This window comes from Arachis ipaensis, chromosome B9 (assembly GCF_059453495.1).
Source record: "Arachis ipaensis isolate K30076 ecotype BB chromosome B9, ASM5945349v1, whole genome shotgun sequence".
Classification (NCBI taxonomy): domain Eukaryota; kingdom Viridiplantae; phylum Streptophyta; class Magnoliopsida; order Fabales; family Fabaceae; genus Arachis; species Arachis ipaensis.
Window position 1 is genome coordinate 2,435,436 of NC_142444.1, and position 23,683 is coordinate 2,459,118.

The 23,683-nt window shown below is 31.2% G+C and overlaps 3 protein-coding genes across 3 annotated transcripts; 1 reads left to right on the top strand and 2 right to left on the bottom strand.

Moving 5' to 3' along the window:
- Positions 1-2,195: 2,195 nt before the first annotated feature.
- Positions 2,196-4,384, bottom strand: LOC107618860 (WD repeat protein). Its single transcript, XM_016321034.3, has 7 exons — positions 4,083-4,384; positions 3,876-3,950; positions 3,547-3,788; positions 3,359-3,441; positions 3,088-3,199; positions 2,687-2,761; positions 2,196-2,608 (listed from the first exon to the last, which is right to left on the bottom strand). Exons 1-7 carry the CDS (start codon positions 4,117-4,119, stop codon positions 2,390-2,392), a joined length of 843 nt encoding a protein of 280 aa, XP_016176520.1. The 5' UTR covers positions 4,120-4,384; the 3' UTR covers positions 2,196-2,389.
- A 1,301-nt stretch (positions 4,385-5,685) lies between these two features.
- On the bottom strand, positions 5,686-11,108 carry LOC107614658 (acyl-protein thioesterase 1). Its single transcript, XM_088499590.1, has 7 exons — positions 10,994-11,108; positions 9,708-9,828; positions 9,126-9,162; positions 8,669-8,738; positions 8,314-8,436; positions 7,034-7,379; positions 5,686-6,004 (listed from the first exon to the last, which is right to left on the bottom strand). The coding sequence occupies exons 1-7, from the start codon at positions 11,028-11,030 to the stop codon at positions 5,926-5,928; spliced, it is 813 nt and encodes a 270-aa protein (XP_088355716.1). The 5' UTR covers positions 11,031-11,108; the 3' UTR covers positions 5,686-5,925.
- A 4,082-nt stretch (positions 11,109-15,190) lies between these two features.
- On the top strand, positions 15,191-16,391 carry LOC148543526 (serine/threonine-protein phosphatase 7 long form homolog). The gene is made up of 3 exons (XM_088498142.1): positions 15,191-15,735; positions 15,821-15,908; positions 15,993-16,391. Exons 1-3 carry the CDS (start codon positions 15,191-15,193, stop codon positions 16,389-16,391), a joined length of 1,032 nt encoding a protein of 343 aa, XP_088354268.1.
- Positions 16,392-23,683: the final 7,292 nt, after the last annotated feature.

Here is a 23,683-nt window from a genome sequence, read left to right on the forward strand (position 1 = left end):
GCTATTGAGGCAGAACTCACTGCTCTGGAGCAAAACAAGACCTGGATCATCACTCCTCTTCCTCCTGGGAAGAATGCAGTTGGTTGTAAATGGATCTTTCGTACCAAATTCAATCCGGATGGCACCATTGAGAGACACAAAGCGCGGCTTGTTGCCCAAGGCTTCACTCAAATTCCCGGAGTTGACTACATTGACACCTTTAGTCCCGTTGTGAAGATGAGCACTGTGAGGGTTCTCCTTGCAATTGCCACAGCGAAGAACTGGCACCTTCATCAGCTTGATGTGAATACGGCTTTTCTTCATGGCGACCTTCATGAAGATGTTTACATGAAGCTCCCAAAGGGACTGCAGTGTTCGAATCCCAAGTTAGTTTGCAAATTGACGAAGTCTTTGTACGGCTTGAAGCAGGCTAGTCGCCAGTGGAACATCAAACTCTCTACTACTCTTGCTGACTTGGGGTTCACTCAATCTGAAAATGATCATTCATTGTTTACTAAATCCACCGGTACAAGATTTACTGCCATCCTTGTTTATGTGGATGATCTAGTACTGGCAGGGAATGATCTGGATGAAATTCGGGCTGTTAAGATTTTCTTAGATGATAAATTCAAGATTAAGGATCTTGGCATCCTCAAGTTCTTTATTGGTATGGAGGTAGCGCGCAACAAAACCGGTATTGCTCTATATCAAAGGAAGTATGCATTAGACTTAATCACGGATTGTGGCTTACTTGGTGCCAAGCCAGCTTCTACGCCTATGGAGTACATTACCTTCCTGTCTAAGGATTCAGGTTCTCCTCTTCCTGATGCAACCATGTATCGCAGATTGGTGGGCAGACTTCTATATCTTACAAATACAAGACCTGACCTTAGCTATTTAGTTGGGTGCTTATCTCAGTTCATGGATTCACCCACTGATACTCACTTGACGGCAGCCTATCAAATCCTTCGATATCTTAAACAATCCCCTGCAACAGGCCTATTTTTCTCAAGCAACAATTCCTTTACACTGTCTGGTTACACAGATTCTGATTGGGGTGCTTGCAAAGACACTAGAAAATCTATTAGTGGCTATTGCTTCTTTCTTGGCAACACTCTCATTTCTTGGAAAAGTAAAAAGCAAGCCACAGTTTCAAGGTCCTCCTCAGAAGCTGAATATCGTGCCCTTGCTAATGGCACTTGTGAGCTTATTTGGTTACTCAAGCTTTTAAAGGAATTTGACATTCACCCTCCTCTTCCGGTTGATATTTTTTGTGACAATAATTCGGTTATCTACATTGCATCAAATCCTGTGTTCCATGAGAGAACCAAGCATGTTGAGGTAGATTGTCATGTGGTTCGAAACAAGTTTAAAGAAGGAATTTCTAATCTCAGGCACATTGTCTCTAGCGATCAATCTGCAGATCTTTTCACTAAACCCCTTGCTCCCAAACCATTTTCTCACTTGCTTTCCAAGTTGGGCTTACTTGATTTGCACAACCCAAGTAATACCAGCTTGCGGGGGGCTGTGACATAATACAGCTGCATACTTTGTATTGCCCAATAAAATTGAAATGCAGCAAAATAGCAATCTGTTAGAGTTTGTTTTGTATAGCTGTAGAATTTGTTTTGTATAGTTGACAGGTTGGTTAGTTTGTTAGATTTAAATTCTACACCACTAGTTAGTTATTTAATTTTTTCTATTTGTACAGCTATATATACTGCATATAGCTTTGACTCTTCAATTCAATTGGATTATTCCAAAATTCCTTTCTTTCTCAATCACAATCTCGTTCTTCTCTCTTCTGTTTTCTCTACTCAAGGCTGCATCACAAGCCTTCTCCTCTTCAAACTTGCTCTTGCAAGTTATTTAAATTACAAGCTCGATACCATTTTACAACGTTCATATTTCTTCCTTCATCTTCTTTTTAATTTCCTATTTGTTTCAATTTCTGCAGTTTACTTTGCCACCGGTACCTTACATTTATATGTTTATTTGTTACTTTTATTCCTTTTAATTTTATTTGACGTTACAATTGCGATATTGAGATACCCACATTTTTATTTTAAACATTAACAAAAATTTGAGTAAAACAACATGAAAATATGTAATTTTCCTGAGGCCTATTACAAACTACAGAGATCGAACTCCTTATTCCTCGTGAGTTGCCTCATGAAACGCGTGTTCCACAAAAGCGCAAAGGAAAACCAAAAATATGGTAAACAAAAACTCAAAATTGGTATTCATTCAATTAGTGAAAAGATCAAACATTTCAAATACTTGATTAACTGAGCCAATAAACAAGTCTCTTGAAATCTTCAAAATTGTGATGGTATGTTCCAAGATACAACAATGAAATACATCAATTTATGCTATATCTAAAATTATTATATGCACATCATGATCATGATCACTCTCCCATCATTGTATCATAAATATCTTCAAAGTCACTATCACCATCAAGTGCTTCTTCATCTGATTGGTCTCCTCCATGTTTGTTGTCTTGGTCAGTTTCCATTGCATCCCTTTCATCTGATTCTTCTTCTTCTTCTTCTTCTTCACTATCGTCATTGTCTTCAAAGATAACAGGCACTGCTGCTTCATCTTCTTCTTCCGCGGCATTGATAACCTGTTCAAAGCAAAAACCATGGATAAGGTCAATGCTGATCACCTGCTAATTACATGTCGAAAACAGAAAGCAGCTTACTCCCGAGTAAAGAATGTCCAAGCAACTCAAAAGCTGAATAGTCGATTTGAAAGTGGAGACTCTTGATTCAATCAGCTGCACAATCAACGTATCCAATCAAAAATAAAATATAATAATCACACAATGTTTTATTGACGAATTTATCGCTTAACCAAAGGGTAATTTTAGAAGCAGCTAACAAAAGGCGTTAAATTGCATGTTTTAAGAAGGTTTGGGTGTAAAATGCAAATGAAACAAAGTTCAAGAGGGTTGATTATATTTTTCACATTAAAACAAAATTCTTTTCTCAAGCACAGCAGGAAGACATGAAATACAAAAGAATAATTACTTAGAAGTCAAGGAAGCCGAAGTTCTTCACTAATATAATCATCAAATTGATTGTACATAAGTACAAAACAAACCTGATATAAAGAATTCAAAGCTCGTAATGAAGATTCTTGGGACATTATTCCACTGGCATGCTGCACAAGTAGACACTTTAGCCATGGAAGAGCACATACCAAAATTGCACCCCTAAAGAAAGAGGGAGAAACTTCATTATATAGTTAATCAGGAATTTGTGCAAAAAATATATCAGCTCTAAACTTATTTGAAGCTAAGTTGTATACTCAAAAGGAGCATTGCCATGCTTATCATAGACAATATAAACCATTTACTTTTAGGATGTGTTACCTAGTTTCAATAATGGAAATGAGAGAATGCAGAAGCTTTAGGACATTGGATGGGTTCAACTGTGCAATTGACTTTCTAATAACCTGCAAAAGGAGTTCAATCATCCATAAGAGATATATCATAGCATGAGCACAATTCAATGTTAAGATTAAAACTTAAAAGAGTAAGCAATAGAAGAAAATTTGAACCTTGTCATCTTGCGTATACAAGCAATCCAGCAGAAGGGTGCGATCGTCGGCATTTAATGCTTGCTTAAGCAAAACATGAACAGAGTCTGCACTTGGAGGTTTTGCAGGATCATAAGATTCTTGAACTTTATCTTCTTTGGATTTGTTCTCATCCACTAAGGTGAGAGTAGCAAGTTTCTCTCCCATTGTTGGCTCATTCAAGTCATCATCAACTAAGACTCCATCCGCTGCTTCGTTTTGATCTGTATTCGATTCGATTCAATATCAGTTAAGCAAAATATTTGCTTCAACAATTAAGCAAACCTTACAAAGGAATGAAGTAACCTTACCGCAATCGACCTTTCCTGTAGAAGACGGAAGATCTGGATCTGATTTTGCTCGTCTTTTCTTTCTCTTCTTGCTTTCTACTTGTAAATGACAAACAAATTAACACATAACAAATTGGAGCATTTTGCTTCGAAGTTGAAGTTCATAAGTGTGTTTAAGAAACTATATCTCTAACAGAAAGAAGTGAAAACAGAGAGATTATTACGAACCTTGTGTGTTAGAGCCATGAATCACGGTGGCACTCATCTGTTGAAATCTAGACGCAACAATCGACGAACAAATTCTCCAGAATGGATTATTGCGAGACTAAGAACGAACCTGCGAACTGCGAGATGGTGACGGCGACGGTGCGACGCCGAGAGGAAGGGTTAGAAGGGAGATTGAATTGTCGCCTGAGTGAGTAGCTTCTGCTCTCGTCACTTCTCGCTTCTGTCTCTCTCTTCTCTTTGGGGATTGGGAATTAGGGTTTTTGTTTTGGGAATCAGGGTTTTGTTATTTGTTTTGAGTTGGGCTGGGTTGGGCTGTGCTTTATGTTTATGTTTTTAAGGTTTTACACAAGACCAAACAAACTATAAATAAAAAAAAATAATCATGCTAGATGTATATAAAATTAGCACCAAAATCAGCTATTAAAATGAAGTTGATAGCTAAGTACAGTTAAATAATTTAACTAAATTTTATCAAACGGTTCTTACCTATCAATTTCACATAAAATTGACTACACCTGAGTTTTTACCAAATATAAAATATACATTAAAAATAAGTTAAACTACATATTTATTTATACACAAATACATGATAACTGATTTTAATATACAAATAATATTTTTAATTAAAAAAATAATATAAAACACTATACAAGTTCTTTTTCGCAAGTTTATGTACTAGTCATTCTATAAACATTTCATGATGAGTAAAAATCTTTAAAAGTAAAATTATAAAAAAATAAATTTATTTAGAATGAAAGTAATGTGATTAAGTGTAATTTACTTAGATGTGATTAAAAATATTTGAATAACTATGTACAGTAAAAAATTGATATTATTGAAAGATAAAATTAAAATTTATTTCTATGTATGTATCATTTTTGTACTTAATGTTTTCATCAAAATCGTCTCAATTTTGTCCCGCCGTCAATTCTGTTAACGGATCCTTAACGGCAGGATAACATTAAGCCAATTTTGAAACGTTAGGGCTTAAATAGGACGATTTAAATATTAGGAACAATTTTAGAACTTATCCCAAATATTGAAGACAAAACGATACTTTAATTTATTCTTATTTTTTGTGAATAAATGAGTTAGTTTGACGAATTCAATTCATTTTGAGGATCATAATGGGTTTGAAATTAAGTAAATTTTTTCTTACAGTGTATAAAATGACAAATAAACTGAGTTTATTTATGATTTATGACTTCAAAGTTTTACTATGTGACATCTTTGTTATATATTGGATATAATTATTTGTAAATTTAATTTGGTATTTACTTTAGATATTTCTCAAATTTAAAAGTGAAGAAGTGGATAAATGAAAAATAAGTAAGATTTACAGTTAATTTAAACGATTTTTTAGAGGTATATATATGGGAAAGTGTTTTGCTGCCAACGTTCAAACATAAGAAGAAAAAAAATTCAAAATTATTAAAATACAATAACATAAAAAATCAATTAAAAATATATAAAATTTAAACTCAACAAAAATTCATTTTTAGTGGATTTTATATATTATGCGCATGGTAAATCATGCAAATTGAAGTATACTTAAACATACAATTTTATAACCATAATTGTGCATAAAGATTTAAAAAAGAAAAGGGGAAAAAAAAGAAGAGGATTATATATATTACATATACATACTTGTTTGCAAATTAAAGCTAGTTTCCCTTGTAATGTTAAATAGTACAATACATAATAGAGTGCAACTATCACCAACCGTTAATTAATAATTAGTATTGTTAATAACATAGGCGAAAATCAGACAAGTGTCTAGTTCCCTCATTGTTTCAACGCAACAACCAACATCAGTATTTAATTTCTTGCAATTTTATTTAATTTATCCCTCAAGGCCAAGGTTTGATTTGAGCCAATTGGCGACATCATCCATCTCTGTAGGAATTGTGTAATGACCAATCCTGCATTGCATGCACGATAATTAATTAATTAATTAATAAGTAATGATATCATACAGGCAAAGTCTATAATAAAGTGAAAATTTACCTTCAGATGTTTTTGTGTAAAATTGATAATAAAAAAATATTAGATGTTAATTTAGTCAAAAATATTAAATTATCAACTTTATATGAATACAACTGTACATAAGTCTTTATTTTCTAATAATTATCATTATGTTGATTATAGTTATTATACAACTTCAATAATATTTAAAAAATATTATTAAAATTAGTATCATATTTTTTTATATTTATGTAATAATTTTTAATTTTATTAATATTTTTAAATAGAATAATTACCAGAAACAATCTTTAAAGTTTTTAATAGGAGTCTTCTCAAATTACAAAATACACAATAATTTTTAACGTTTTTTATATTAGACGATACAACTCCTCTTCAATTTAATTAATCTAAATAACTGTTTTAGAATTTTAAAAAATTTTCAGAGACTGTTTTGAGATTTTTTTTAACTCTTCGGATTAAATTAAAAAGGGACTGTATTATCTAACAGAGATAAACATTAAAAACTGTTTTGTATATTTTAAAATTTAAAAAACTAAAAATATTTAATTTTAAAATTTAAAAGACTAATTTAAATAATTAATATTCTTTTAAATATTGTTAAAGTTATATAACTATACACCATATATATGTTTGTGTGTAAATGCTACAATGACTATTATTAAAGTTAGAGTCCTGCTAGAGAGACAATAGACTATTATTAAAAGTTTAAACTGAGTTGATAGAAAAAGGTAACACTAATGGTTATATCTATAATACTCTCTAGACCTTCATTGTGCACATTGTACAGATATTCCATTAGCTTCTCATACTTTCCCTTATCCGTAACCTCTTAATTGAGTATGGAAAGATTATGCCATTTGAGCTATAACTCATTAATTTATAACTACTATAACAATTTTAATAATAAGCATCTTATTATTAGTATACAGAAAAAAGATGCATAGATAGTTAGATTAGATACATACCCATCATAAGATTTAAAAGTGATGCATCGAAAACCAGCAGAATATAAGGAGTGAGCAGATTGGTGTCCGTATTTATAGAGCACAACATCGTCAGCAATTCCATGTGCAAGGAAAATAGGTAATGAAGCAGCTCGAGTCTTAGCATGTATGGTGTTAACGTTGTTGTTGTTCCTTAAAAGGGTCCTACAAGTGGGTCCCCCAGGAAGCCATGAACTAAGAGCAAGAACAGAAGTGAGGTTGGAGAGAGGGTAAGGCATTCCATTTGAGAAGCTTCCCATTGCATAGCATGTTGCTGAATATGCTGCTACTGCTCCTCCCATGCTGAACCCTCCTATTCCAACTTTCACTGCCATACAATATATAACATCATTCAAAATAATGTTACAAAATTATTACTTTTTTTTAAAAATTTAAGTGGATAGACAGAGTATATATATATATATATTTTTTTTTGTTGCCAATGGTATCTCCTAATCCGATAGGTCAAAAATTAATCTGTTGCGGATCTGAACTCCATTTAAGAGTCTGCTATTGACCAATAAATTACTGCATGCACAAAATAGGATTCGAACCCCAACACTTACTTAAGCAGATGAGTGAGCTGACCACAATTGGTTAGAAACAAATTATCTAATATGTCTTGGTCTTTCACAAGAGCTTTGTTATAGATTTGACTAACAAATTCCGTCTCTTTTTGAGTTTACGTAAAATTTTGCATAAATATTTTTTTAATGTCAAAGTTTTTTGTTGTCAATAAGAATTAATCATCACATTCTATATCTTTTTATATTATAGAATTTCAGATACTATGTTATAAAATTTCACTATTTATCCTAGTAAAATTTAAATTGATAAAAAATATATATAAATAGTTATATTTTTAACAAATTAATTATACGTGCATAAGTCTATTTTGTATTATGTTAAACTTTTTTATTTATTTAGAAAATTGGTTTAATTAACAACATATCAGCATCGAACTCACTCTATATAAATTTTTGAGTTGTAAAATTTTGATATTATATTATACAATTATTTATTTTAACTATTAAATAAATAAAAAAATTTTGAGTAGTAGAGACAATAAATAACTAGCTTAAAACAGTTTAAAATGATCTTATTTTATACTTTTTAATCATCGCTTGAATAGTTTGATAATACTAAATATAATAAGTACTTAATTATAGATGTTAAATTAATAAAATAAGTTTAAATGATTATCTTTTTAAAATTATATCTAATTATTATATATGTATTAAAAAGAAGAAGTAGCAGCACACCATGAGTTGGCTCAGTAGACAACAAGTTGGCAATGTGAGAAGCTGAGGCATCTAAACCCTCCCAATCATCATTTCCACCATTTTCTGAAGAGGAGGAGGAGGATACTTCTCTCATGTCAAACCCTGCATCCCAATCACTCATTAATAATAATAATAATAATAATAATAATAATAATAATAATAATATTTTAATTATAATGAATTACTTTTTATATGTATATAAATATAATGAGAGATATAATAATGTCAATAAACTATAATTTAAATGGTATAATTTTTTTATTTTTATCTAAAAATTTTAAGTTCGAATATTAGTCATAATTTAAAAAAGAAAAATAGAGATATAATAACATACATGAAGTGCAAGTAAAACCGCCAAGTGTCTTTACTGGACGGATTGGAGCAGTTGGGCAAATCCATTTTATCTGCGAAACCAAGCACCATATTTTATTTAAGAGGAAGTATAAGGAGTCAATGGAATATTTGTACAATGTGTACAATGGAAGTTTAAGAATGTTCGATTTAGTATTAGAGATATAACCATTAGTGTTATCTTTTCCTATCAGCTTAAGTTTTTGGGATGAGTGGTTTCATGACATGGTATCAGAATTTTAGATGAGATGTTTATTATCCTCGGTACCTAAATGGTTATTCTGAATAATATGGGTGATGTTCATTTTATTCATATTGGAGTTAAAGATTTAGTCCATTGTACACATTGTACATTTAGACCATTGGCAACCTAGCAGTAATCTTTATTTAATAATTTATATACTTAACAAAGATTTATCAAAATGAGAAATTCTTCTTACATTTGGAAGACGGAGGGATTCCAGGAGCTGAGATGAGCTGCCACAAAAAAAAAAAAATTATGTTGTGTATGTTCTAATTAAGAATAATAACATAGAATAATGTTCAAGTTGTTATTAATTCATATGTAAATATCAAGCTGTTCATTTATTTTGGTAAAGAAATTAAAAAAATAAATAATTTAGTAGTAACATGGTCCCCCCCCCTTCCAAATGCAAGAATCTTGTATATACTCTTTTCAAATCAATCTTCCATCAATTAAAAATAAGAACCCTCAAAATTTTACCATCAAGTACATGAAAACACACTAATTTGTATATACCAAAGAAGCAAAAACAAATAAGAGTAACTTTATAAATTCTATAATTAAGAGAATACTAAATTTCTCAGAAAATTAATATTATTTAAACATCCAAAAGTTAATGTTAGTTTATAGAACAACTTTATCAAGATTAATAATAGAAAAAGACAGATATTATAATTAAAACTGAAATTTAAAAATAATAGAATAATAATTCTATATATCAACACCAAATAGGACATTTTAATGTTGAAAAAATGTATTTTCCCTAAGTTATTCATACCTCAACCCATTGTCACCAAGACCATGGAGCCAAACTATAGTAGCTTGGTGTTTCCCTTTTGGCCTCACTACATGTGTCTTTCCAAACTCAAAAGTTCTTCTGCTAGTAGGTGTTTTACTACCTGCCAAAAAAAAAAAAAAATCAAATACAAGTTCTACTATATATTATTAAACTACAAAGAAAAATTGCTAGAAACAATTTGTTTTGCCTTTAAAAGCAATAAAAAATCATTCCTAATATATTTATCGATAATTAAATATTAATCTTTTGTTTTTTTGTTGCTAAAAAATTTTAATCACAATTATAAAATTTGTCCATAATTTTTTTTAATGGCCACAAAAACCGTATAACCAATTGCTATAATAATAATGAGTTATACTACATGTACACTAAAATCAACCACCAAAATCAATCACCTGTATAAAATACATGTTAGAATACAAATACATATTGAAAATAAATTAAACCACTCATGTATTCTAAAAATAATTTTTGTTTTAGTAATACCTTGTAAATTTCAAATAAATCAGTAATAGCAACAATATTTCTAAATGGTCCAACAGCCAAGCTTTAAGGAGTAAATTGCATGAACTATATAATACTATAGTTCAAACCTAAGAGAAAGCAATTGTCAATTAAAAGGTTCTTTTAGTTGCTATTATATATAGAGACAGATATGCGCCACAAAAAGAAATGAAAAGAAGAATTACAATGTATGTATACTATCCTCTTTTTTTTTTAGTAAAGGACAAATAGGTCCTTAATCTTTTTTTCTTGTGAATATTTTCATCTTCAAGAAACAGAAAATACATTCATGTTCCTAACCCCTATAAAACGTGGACATATTAACCCTTCCATTGAATTCAGGCCGTTGGACCCGTCGGAAAACTCTGACCTGACAAACGTGGAACTAACCTGAGTTTGCGCTCCACGTTTGCCAAGTTAGAGTTTTTCGACGGGTCCAACAGCCTGAATTCAACGAAAGAATTAATATGTCCACGTTTTACAGGAGTCAAGGACATGAATGTATTTTCCGTTCTTTAAGGACGAAAATGTTCGCGAGAAAAAAGGTTAGGAACCTATTTATCCTTTACTTATTAAGTCGGCTCATTTTCTTTTATGAATATTGTGATATATGAGGAGGAGGAGAAAAGGTTATGGCAAAAGTGAAAACATTAATAATGAGTTTATCTAAACATACAACTAGGAAATCCAAAATTCAACCAAGAATAATAAATCAAACGCAATTAATTATTTAATTAAGGGTTGCAAATTAAAGAACTAACCAGACCCCAGAGGAGGAGAGTGTTGTGCATAGCTCATCTTTTTAGTGTTTTATTATTTCAAACTATTGAAGTGAGTGTATAGGGTTTAGGAAGAGTTTCTTGTGTTGCAATGAATGAAAAATTCATAAGGGGGTGGTGCCTAATTTATACAAGATGGAAAAAGTGTAGTATGGAATCAAATTTTGAAGTGAGTGATTTGAGTGAGTGAGCTTGCACCTATGTTATGTTACGTGTTGTGTGCACATTACACGACACGGTTATTAAGTGATGTGCCTAGAAGAGTCTATAAATGCTTTTTGTATATTATTATTATATAATTTTTTTGTATTATTACATTTGCACTTTTTATTTTTATTATTGAGATTGTGGTGGTGTTTTTAAATAATGTAGAGAGTTGGTTTTTTTTTTTTTTGTGGAAGGTCACAAATCTGAGGAACAGTTTTGTGGATTTTAATTTTTTTTTCTTTTGATACCACAAATCTGACCTTAAAATTTTTTTTAAAAAAAAATACAAATTTGAGGGTCAGATTTGAGTTTTTTTATTTTAATTTTTTTGAATACACAAATCTGATCCTCAGATTTGTAACACTATAAAATCTGACCCTCAGATTTTAATACTTCTCCAAATTTGAGGTCAGATTTGTTTACTTAAAATTAAAAAAAAAAATTAATTCATATTAAGAAAAAACACACCAATTATTCATAATGATGAATTACACAAAACCTTTTTCTATATCAAAAAAAAAATTAGCCTTAAATTTGATGTATTTCCATTTTAATTTCCTAATTATTAGTATTTATGTAAATATTTAAATTTGTAGATAGTATTCAAATATCACATAGAATCCATGAAAAGATGGGTAATGCATTGTGTGTAGAGAGACTATAAAAAGCAAGAGAGCTTTTATGGGCAGAAAGAATCAGAGGCACATACAGAGAGAGAATCTATGCTTTGTGGGCAATGGCCATAATAATAATAATAATATAGAACTATAGTGTGAGCAATATTTTAAATTAGTTCTAGTAATTTTTATTTGAAATTTGTTTCAATAGAAAATTTGATGTGTTAGTTTAAAATATTAGATAAATTAGTTCATAAGAAAATAAAAATATAAATTAATATATTTTAAAAAGCAACAAATTAATTCATAATTATTAAAAAATAAAAAAGTTAATAAATTACATTGTATGAATTAAAAAAATAATTTATTCTTATACTTTACTAAAAATAATATTTTTAATATCTAAAATATCATAAATCAATTTATTAAATTTTTTGTTAAAAGTTAATTTATTCAAAACAAAAATATAGTTATTATATAAATACCCAATTTCAAATATTGCACTAAGACTATATCTACTCACCAAAACCAAACCTACTCAAGAATATTATTGCTGAAAACAAGAAGAAAAAAAAATAACCATCTATCATGCATGTTTGTATGGTATCAAATCATGATTATTTTTGTCCTAATTGTTCCTTTCTTTTCCCCCTTATCATCAGTTCCTGCTTGATTGATGGATACCAATTATACTAATTTCTAAACTTTTATTTTCAATTCCTTGATATTAGAAAGAAATGAAAGAAGAAGTGTACTAATTAACTACTAAAATCAATGGAAGTAATATGCTATCATACTTTTTTATTGTTTGTTGTCGTCGTAGCTAGTTGATTTCGATTTGACATTAGAATTAACCCTATAAACTATTCTTACCGATTATGATACACTCTTTTAATAAATTAAATACTATATGTTTTATATTGTTGATCATTTTTTTCATATAATATTCTAGAGTAGGGGTATAAGTTACAGAACTGAACCGAAATTTATCGCAAAATCGAGCCAAAATTTACAACAACTGAATAGAAACTGAAAAATTGGTTTTTTGGTTTTTTTCGAATTAAACCGATCAGTTCGATTTGGTTTTCGGTTGGCTCAGCAGAAATCGAACCGAACCGAAGAAGTGGCTTACTAATGCATTAAAATAAAAATTTTAAACTTAACAAATGTATTTGTTTTATGTTTAGTTGTTGGAATGAGTTGAAATTGTGTTGAATTTGAATGTAATATAATATTATTTCAATTTATTGATTGTTTTGAACATCATTTTATTGAGATTAATTTTCTATTAATTAAGATTTAAAAACCAAAAAAACCGACTCAATCAAACTATTTTTGGTTCGTTTGTTGCACAGACAGCAAACCGATTGGTTGATACTCTGTGAAAACCGAACAGATCGATTCGGTTGATTTTTAGTCTAAAATCGAACCAAACCGAACCGATAACACCCAATTTCTAGAGTTTAAACTGTCGCTAAATATGATAAAAAAAACTGTCACAAACTAGTAAGCTAATAAATATAATAAAAAGAATCACCCCAAATCCCCAATAAATGTATAAATTAGCGACGATTTAATGCTTCAAAAATTATGACAAACTACGCTTTTTATCTACCGTTGTCCAAAATCGTTGCCAAGTCCACTAAATTGTCACCGACTAAATTGTTGCTAGGGTCTTAAATTTTAAAAGTTTTTAAAACGCCATGAAAAATTTTAATCTTTGCTTAAAAATATCATCTAGAGATGAAACTGCATTATAGCCGGTAGATAATTTTTAATATATTAATTAGAGTAACAAATTTTACATTAGACATTTTAGTTTTAACAAATTTTTATTATTCTAAAAATATCCGAAAAAGATTTCTGTAAAATATATTGATCTTTCCCTTATTTTTAATAAAGTTTTTAATAACGTACGTGTCACATAAATAGATTTCTAAAAAAAATTATTATAATATAGTTGGATTCTAAAAGCTATTATTATCAAATAAATTAGTTCTTATTTAAAATGATAGAAAGATCAATCCAATCCATTTAATAAAAATAATTCTCGAAAATTTTTAGATTGGTAAAAATTTGTTAAAAATCAAAGTGACTCATTTAAAATTTATTAAAATATAATTTGAGTTTTTTTCTCTATTAATAATTAGGGCAAATTACTTATTTAAATAAAATGGCAGAATCCCTTATCTAAATGTGCAAAACGGATTGTTGTTACCTGCATGTGCAAAAACCCTACTCTATGTGATCCGTGGCAACCCACCACGGTTTCCGAAACGTGCATAAACCGTGGCAGGTCCCAGCGGTTTAGGAGGAAACATTCTTGAGTGTAAACCGTGGTAGGTCACCACGGTTTACGAAGGAGACGTGGCAGGCATAAACCGTGGTAAGTCACCACGGTTTATGAGGAAGACGGATTACACATAAAACCCGGTAACCCACCGCGGTTTACGTGTGTGGTGCTATATAAGTAATCCGCTGAAGGCTGGGACGGATCATTTGCATCAGCACAAAAAAAAGGAAGGTCTTCTTGTGTTGAGAGAATTTGGGAACTCTTTGGAGGTGTGAAGGAGGAGTGGGTGGTGGAGCCAATGGAGGGTGAGGATCGCTTGTACCGACTAAATGGCGTTGCTCACGTGGCAGGATATATCGACGAAGAAGTTAGTTATTATTATTGTTATTATTATTGTTATTAAAATTCATACTAATATAACAAATGATATTATTAGGAATATTGTTAGTAAAAATATTTTCTGATGTTTATTTGTATTGTTATTCTGATTAATGTTATCTACATAAATATTGATATTATTATGGTTACTGTAAATCAAAATGTGAGGCGTTTATTAATATTGTCTACGTAAATGTTAATATTATTATCGGCATTGTTAGTAAAAATATTTTATTATGCTTATTTATTTTGTTAGTCTGGTTAATAGTATTTTTGTAAAATATTTTATTATAAATGTTAATATTTTATTGAAAAATAATTTTTTTTCTTTATTTATAATGTTATCATGAGTGCATAGTATTCGTAGCTTCATTGTTTATTACACAATAAGAGAATCAATGAATTTAATGTGACGATTCTAATAATTTTGACGAAAATTATGTTTGGTGTTGTTTGTAATGGTTGTATGTTAAGGGATTTTGTTACCCACGTTTTGCAGCCTAGTAGGGTTATTAGCGCCGTTAGGAGGCAGCAGAATATGCCTTACATGATCGGATTATACCGTATCTGGAGACTGCGGGCTTGTATCATCTGGCTAGGCTAAACAGTCGGTGGTTCTGGGTTGATGAGTCTCTCCTTAGCGCATTTATTGAGCGGTGGCGTCCGGAGACCCACACGTTCCACATGCCGTTTGGTGAGTGCACCATTACTTTGCAGGATGTCGCGTATCAGCTGGGTTTGCCGATTGATGGTGCGCCCGTTAGTGGGTGCCTGACTGAGTTTGAGAATCTGATGGAACACGGTAGACCAGCATGGGTGTGGTTCCGGGAGTTACCTCCACAGAGTAAAGTCAAGCAGATGACAGTGTGCTACACATGGTTCCACGAGAGGTTCCGGGTTCTCCCTGCAGATGCTACTGATGAGACCGTGCGTGTATACGCACGTGCTTATATCCTGATGCTGTTGTCTTCTCAGCTGTTTGCGGACAAGAACGCAAACCGGGTCCACCTTCGCTGGTTGCCTTATTTGGCATCATTGGACGACTTGGGCAGATATAGCTGGGGCTCGGCTGCACTGGCCTGGTTGTATAGGTGTCTTTGTCGTGGTACAAACAGGAACGTCGTTAACTTGGTTGGGCCGCTACAGCTACTACAGTCTTGGATTTTCTGGAGGTTTTCCACTCTGAGGCCCACTGGTTTTGACCGGTTCGGGTTTCCTCTTGCTTCCAGGTAAGGTTTAGTATTTTCCGTTGATAAATTGTAAAAACAGCATGTGTTATGGTTTGTTTTGACATCATTTCAATTAAAATTGTAGGTGGACTGAGTTTGTGCTGAGGAACGATGCAGGGGCACAGAGATTAGTTTCCGCACGCCTTGCACTGGATCGACTGCGTGTCTACAATGTGAGTCATTTATTTATTGCTGATACTTGAACTAGTTTTTCTTAAATGTCATTGTCTCATGAAACTCTTACTGTTTCGATACAGTTTGTGTGGGAGCCTTATTCTTCTGTTGATGTTGCTGCTGTTATTCATCCGGATATACTAGCTGACGAGCACCGACGGCTATGGACGGCCGTCACTAGCCTGATCTATTTTGCTGCGATCGAGTGGCACCAGGTCGATAGGGTTCTACCCCAGTTTGGCGGTGTTCAGCATCTCCCACAGCCAGCTCTGAACATAGATTGGCTACATGCGAAGGATGGTAGGGGTGGGGACCGGTGGTTTCCCACGTATTATCAGGAGTGGCACCAGCATTGGGAGAACAGGCTTCAGTCAGTCATATGGGTCGATCGAGTCCTCGACCCCGGTCCATCAATACTGACGAGGGGCTTGCAATGCCGGAATGCCTCGATACAGGGTGGAAATATCCAGAAAAGCCGGTGAAAGTACACCGTCGACTCATCAACCCCACCAACAATCCGAACAGGAGACGTCTTCAGCACCGTGATTGTTCCCGGCATTGTCGCCTGGATCCCTAGCATCCAACGTGGCAACTCCGCGTAAGACTCTTCCCAATCTCCATATATTTGTGCCACTGCCTTCTGCTTAGCCATCCAAACATTCCTGTAACTAGGCCTGAAACCGTAATCGGCTTCTGTCGCTTGTTGAAGTACCTTTACCGTTACCGCAGCATCTGCCCTAACCATAGGAAGAATCCTCGCACAGATAACGTGGTAATCCAGCTGACGGTGATCACTTGAAATAGAAGTTGCGAGGCATATGTGTGGCCCGTTGTACCTCCTAACCTCCCAAGTGCCCTTTCGTGCACGAAGCGCTACACGAATCAACCAACTACAACCCTTGCCGAATTCCTTGCATTTTCCATGATACTTCAAATGATCTGATTCGATGACTCTGTACTCAACACCTCGCCGGATGCTATAGTCCTTGACACTCAGCACAGCTTCATCTTTACTCTGGAATGATTGCCCAATCTGAAATTCTGTAGAAGATCCCCCCACTGTATTACCACCGTCTTCCTGTTGACCAAGAGCATCCAAGTTTAGTGTGGAGAAGTGTGGAGGGTACTGATGAGAACCAGAACTTGAAGGCCGATGCTGCGCATGTGGATCGTGACCTGTGTCATCGTCGCTGTCACTTACGATATCAACAGGCTCCTGGTCAGACTCATCATCACGCATAGCATTCTCTACTTGATCAGGTCCACCAAAGTCTTCGATATAAGGTACCAGGCCACCACCGGTGCCCACAATGTGGGGAGGCTCAATGACTGCTGCATTCTCCAAAGGTACAGAACCAACAACCTCCGTTCGGTCTAAATCAGCCGCAAACGACAGTGATTGAACCGGCGGAAGATATGGTCTGACCGCAGGCATCGAACTAGATGCACCACCCGCGGCAGTTGGGCTAGGAACTGGAGCGGATGCCCCAGAACTATCGACACCAACCTCCAACTTCGCGAACAACTCATGGATTCTGATCTCCGGAAAACTCCTTACGCAGTAGAACAAAACCCTAATATCTTCATCAGCCTTAACCGCAAAGGTTTCAAACTGAACACCGGTCGAGACAACCGCCATGGGAATCTTGTAGAATAGTTTCTTCACCCACTTGCTACCCAACACGCCAAGCTTCTCCAAGATGCTGTTCTTCAAATCTGACAAACTCATCGACGAACGGATAAAAATACTCAGTGGTTCTCTGTCGGTAAACTTCACACCATGGCTTTTGCTTTTTTTTTATTTTTCCAGAGCAATGCACTAAGGCAAGAAAACTCTCTTCCTCACTAGCCATTGTGAGAATGATCTCTCATGGATCTTGAATCACCCACATATATATAGAGTTCCCGTCATTGTAAACCGTGGGAACCTACAGAATTTTCTGGCCATTATTTACCCTACATAAACCGTTGTAACCCACAAAGGTTTATGACCAGTACATGTTCCTCATAAACCGTGGTGACTTACCACGGTTTATGCCTGCCACGCCTCCTTCGTAAACCGTGGTGACCTACCACGGTTTACACTCAAGAATGTTTTCCCCTAAACCGCTGGGACCTGCCACGGTTTATGCACGTTTCGGAAACCGTGGTGGGTTGCCACGGATTACATAGAGTAGGATTTTTGCACATGCAGGTAACAACAATCCGTTTTGCACATTTAGGTAAAGGATTCTGCCATTTTATTTAAATAGGTAAATTGCCCTAATAATTATAAGTTTATATATCCGCACGTCCAAAGTTTCCGATATATTGTTGAAAAAAAAATTATGAAAAAAAAAATGTAGCTTAACGTGGTTTTGCTAAACATGTTACAATGAATTAATTTAATAATTTACACTGAGCGCCAAAAGAAAAAAGGTGAAAACTTAGGTGCAGTTGACTTCACGTGAAGTTGATAGCTGAGAACTGTTAGATAGTTTAATTGATTTGATTAAATTTTTATCTAACGGTTCTTAACTATCAACTTTACGTGAAGTTGACTGCACCTGAGTTTCCACCAAGAAAAAATCTAGTTGTTGTTATTAGGATAGAAGCTATAATTAATAAAAAAAAAGGATACGATTTATCAAACACTATAGTCTGATTTAATTTTATTTCCACTCAACAAAATATTACCATTATCACTGTATGTTGGTGCTATAAGCAACAAAGTAAAGAGAAAAAGCCACACACACATTTTGTTAATAGTACTTATGATAAAGTATTGTAGACGCTAGAGATAGTTTAATTTGACTTTGACTTTATTGATTCTTTGCAATTTGCATTACCAGATGCTGGCTACTTAAGCAAACCTAGCTAGTACAAAAATCTAGTTCTAAATCACTAATAAATTGCTGAATCTCTTTACTATTGTCCGGTGGAAATTAATGGGTTAAGTTGCCTCCAACTTGGATGTGCATTCAGCTAACTTCAACTCTTTTATTTGTTTTTTTTATGGACAATTTATATATTTAAATTGTTTGGAGAATTATTTATCAGATTATAATTTTTAGAAAATATAGACGTAAATACAACTTTTATAATTTTATAGAAATTGCGACACCTTTCTGGAATTAAAATTGTACGTAAACTGTTATATTCTGTTGCAATTTACGTTAAACAGCGTACATGTCTGTAGTAATTTTTGAATAAATGACTACATGACTTGTTCCTATATATTATATTTAAAAATTGGTTAGGATTAACTAAAGTATTATATATAATTAAGGTTCTAATAAAATTTTGATTTGAGATGATCAGATAAAAATAAAATATTTTGAAAGGTGCAAAAAGAAAAGCAATTTGATATAAAAATATTTCGTAGATCCATAATGTCTAAAGCATGAAATGACTAATTATAAATTTAAGAAAAATTACAGGTTAATTAATCTATTTTAAAGTTTAATGTAATAATAAGTGATAGTTTTGTACATGTTAATAAATATATCAAAAATATTATTTATACACTAAAATTAGTTATTAATATATTTATGTATAAATATACGTGTAATTTAATTTATTTTTAATGTATATTTATATTTCAATATATATTTATACTAATAATTGACTTTAGTAATTAATTTTGGTATATACTTAGCATTACTCTTAATATATATTAGGTTTGGTTATTGCATATAAATAGGGGTACATAGGACAGGGTAGGGTAGGTTTAAGTTCTATTTTAACTTGTGCTGCGAGATCTATATATTCATATTGAAATTAAATGGTATCTTAACCAAAAGTTGAATAAAATAACTTGTCAATTCTAATTGGATGGCCAGGAATGGTTGAATACCTAATAATTAATAAGGTCATATACTAGTTAGTTTTAAAAAATAATTAAATCATGTTTTCCCTCATCTTAGGAGAGAACTCTGCTAAAGTAACATTTTCTGCCAACTAATGCAATACAATATACACTAAATTAATTAATAGCTTTAAATTAAAATAAGAGTTTAATTTTATTACATTAATAATGTAAAATATTTTATATAATCGTGCAATTACATCTGTTATTTTGTATGACCATTCATATGGTCAATATAAAAAATAATTATTTTTATTAATGTGACGTTATATAATTAAATATATATAAAATTATTTTACACTAACAGCATATGAAAATTAAATTCTTAAAATAATACACTAAAAAAATTAGTGCACATAGGAGTATTTATTTATAGCAGACAATATATGCTGTTGCCACTTAGCTTATATCGTTGAAGATTAAAAGAAATTATTATATGGTAGTATAGGTGTAATCTTGCAATATTAGGTGACTTAAGTAGACAAAAGTTGACTATAATCAAACTTAAAAATTCCAAAATATATAATAAGTGCATGCAACACTAATATATATGACTATTTTCATTTTATTTATTTATCTATTTCTTTGGGTTTTGATTTTATTTTTTTTATTTAGATATATTATTTTAGAGATGTGAGAGGCTCATTTTTTTAGATATGCAAATTTAGTGTGTGTTGTGTATGGGTATGGAGGTGGGTGGTGCTAGACATGAATGTGGGATAATTTTTTTTGAACCATAAAGTGGAGAAATCGGACTATCCGATTTCTTTGTTAAAAAAATTATGAACACAAATCGGATGGTCTAATTTGTGTGGGAAGAAAAATCAGAGGGTCCGATTTGTACTTTTAAAATTTTTTTATTTCGAAAACAAAAATCGGATGGTTTGATTTCATTATTAAATTTTTTTAATTGTTTAAAATACAAATCGGACAGTCCAATTTATGTAATACAAATTTTTTTTTTAATTTTTTAAACACAAATCGAAGGGTCCGATTTACTCTTGACGCCATAATTGCGTAAAACACCTATATACTCTAACTGTGTCTTATACCATTCTTCCTTCCATATCTAAATTAAAAAGTGTTTGCAATAAGCTAGCATGCACACCGGGAAAATATTCCATTTTTGAAGAAAATGACAGGAGAACAATCGGTGAACTATTATTAAGCTGAAAATTTCAATCTAACTACTTCAATAATAAAAAGGATTAGAGTAAAGTGACAATTATGCCTTTTAAGATTTTGATTTTAGATTAATTAATCTAAAAAAAAAGTATTAATTTAGTTTTTCGGAATAACAAACGGACATATTATGTTCTTTTATCAATTTATTAACTAAAACTTAACTGTAATATTTATATATATTGTATCTATCTATGAAAGATAGTTATGTAGATAACAATTTTTTTAGTGAAATTTCACTTATTTTAATAAAATTTGTGATAAATAAAGAGTAGATGATAAACGATATATAAAAAATTAAAAGATAAAAAATGAATAATTATAAAAAACTAAATCATTTTCCTACTCATGTGATAATAACGAGACATGCATGCACCAGTGTAAATAACAAAATACATAAATAATTTCGTTTCGCACTATTTATTGACAGAAGGACATACATATCCACTATTTACTATCTTAAAAGATTTAATTAGTACTTTTTTTTCCTTCAAAAACTAATTAATTCAAAATCAATTTCTTCAAAAATCTAATTATCATTTTACTCAAATAATTATTCTCTTCTAGCTAGATCAGAGGCAGAGAATTAAGCTAGTATTCATCTATTGACTAGACATTTGTGAACTACAACTAATAAGTCTCTTTATTTCTAATTTTACTTTTTAACACGAAATATCAATTATGATACGTGTATAAAAAATTAGTCATAAATTAAATTAGCTATTCTATTAAAATTTAAAATATATAGACGTTAAAAATAAGTTAAATAATACATACACAAATATATAATAATAAAGACTGATTTAATAACTGATTTTTAGTATGCACATAATATCTTAATTTGGATGAATTACTTAGATTAATCATAAAATAATAAGAATAAAATAAATTAACTTATATACTTATAATAAGACAAATTAAATGAAAAACATAATGTAAAATGCACTAGAAAAATGGGATAATTGTCTCTTTGAGGATCAGATACTTCCAATAAGTTTCTGAACTGTGTGCCTCGTTTGTGCGTTTATATAAAGGGGACTCATTGATGAAGAATTTTTCAGGATTTGATCGATGATTTATAGGGAAAAAAGCATTTTGATTTTCTTCAAGTTTTGTGCTATATAATAATATAATTGATTAGGTGAAGATTCATTTAAAAATTAGGGAGAGAGCTTCAATCCAAGAATATTTTGGGACTAATAAATATTATCTCTTTCTCCAAAAAGACTGTTCTTGAATGCAAGTTTATATATATCAAAGACATATATTTCTTCAAAATAATTTTCATGTAAGATTATATACATACATAAGAATAACTTTTTTTTTTTCCATGAAAATTCAACTCCTATTCTACATATACTAATTAACTTCTTTGAAAACAATTATATTTAAGCATTAGATCTTGCATATAGCTAAATTCCACAAATATATATAAATGCATAATAAAGAGTTACTATTTTATCATATTTATCATCAAATATGTAAATAATTAATAATATGTACATCATAAAGTATTAATTAATTTAAAAAAATAACTGAAAATATTAAAAACACTACAAAAAACACCATTAAAATCGACGACAAAATCAACGGCAAAATTGTGATAATATTAAAAATCGACGGCAAAATCGACGGTCATAATTGTCGCTTTTTAACGTGTCGATTTTTTAAAAAGCTAATAAAATCAAGGACTTACTGAACTGTCGATAATATTATCTAAAATCAATATTTATCCATCGATAATTTGATTTTTAAAATTGTCAAAGTTGCTGGCATAGTATTCTCCTTAATTTTTAGGTTTAATTACTCTATTGGTCTCTATAGTTTCATGAAATTTTTAATTAGGTCCCTATACTTTTTTCTTTTTAATTAGGTCCCTGCATTAATTTTTTTTCAATTAAGTCCCTCTTAGTAGTAATTGACTTAATTTTATAGGGACCCAACTAAAAAAAAAGAATTGGTATAGAGACCTAAATAAAAGGAAAAAAAAAGTGTAGGGACCCAATTAAAGAAAATATTTGGTGCAAGAACTCAATTAAAAGGAAAAAAAATATAGAGACCTAATTAAAAATTTTGCGAAACTATAAGGATCAACAGAGTAATTAAACCTATTTTTTATTGGGTCATATATATACTCATATTACATTATACAAGAATTGTCTAAGATTATATGTATATATACCCTTCAAATTTTAAAGAAATACAATGAATTCCAAAACATGCTTTAAATTGAATTGAATATCCTCATAATGTGACTTTGCTTCCATTAACTAAGCTGTAAAGTTTGGTTGATTCTGACAGGAATATTGGAAGCTGGCACCGTTAATAGTCGTCCAAGTTTTTGTGAAATATATGCTAGCTAAAGCATAACATCTTCAATGAGAAAATATGATTCATCTATAGGGAATAATAATATTAGATATAAAGCTATGTACGAAATATTTTTTCCCATAATTCAATGTACATTTGTCACTTCTTATAGTTTCAATTTCAAAGATAATGTAACTATTTCCTAACTACTCATGATTAATAAGATGCTAGAAACGAGCCTTAATTAGAATCTATTCTGTCCCAAATCCAATTACTTGATTGTGTTTCACTAATAATGTTACATACGTATAAAAAGTTAATTCAAAATAAGTTATTATATAAATATACGTAGTTAATATTTTATAAAATATTTTGTTATTTTACTGTAAAAAATTTGATTTTTTTTTTTATCAACGATAGGAGACTCGAACCCGC

Excerpts from the sequence above, each read along its gene's own strand:
- LOC107618860 (XM_016321034.3), bottom strand. The coding sequence starts at position 4,119 with ATGAGTGCCACCGTGATTCATGGCTCTAACACACAAG. Across the intron at positions 3,789-3,875 it reads TACAGGAAAGGTCGATTGCG|ATCAAAACGAAGCAGCGGAT; the intron begins GTAAGGTTACTT and ends AATCGAATACAG. Across the intron at positions 3,200-3,358 it reads ATTTCCATTATTGAAACTAG|GGGTGCAATTTTGGTATGTG; the intron begins GTAACACATCCT and ends CTCTTTCTTTAG.
- LOC107614658 (XM_088499590.1), bottom strand. The coding sequence starts at position 11,030 with ATGAGCTATGCACAACACTCTCCTCCTCTGGGGTCTG. Across the intron at positions 8,739-9,125 it reads AATCCCTCCGTCTTCCAAAT|ATAAAATGGATTTGCCCAAC; the intron begins GTAAGAAGAATT and ends TTGGTTTCGCAG. Across the intron at positions 6,005-7,033 it reads ACTTTTAAATCTTATGATGG|GATTGGTCATTACACAATTC; the intron begins GTATGTATCTAA and ends CATGCAATGCAG.
- LOC148543526 (XM_088498142.1), top strand. The coding sequence starts at position 15,191 with ATGCCGTTTGGTGAGTGCACCATTACTTTGCAGGATGTCGCGTATCAG. Across the intron at positions 15,736-15,820 it reads GGGTTTCCTCTTGCTTCCAG|GTGGACTGAGTTTGTGCTGA; the intron begins GTAAGGTTTAGT and ends TTAAAATTGTAG. Across the intron at positions 15,909-15,992 it reads ATCGACTGCGTGTCTACAAT|TTTGTGTGGGAGCCTTATTC; the intron begins GTGAGTCATTTA and ends GTTTCGATACAG.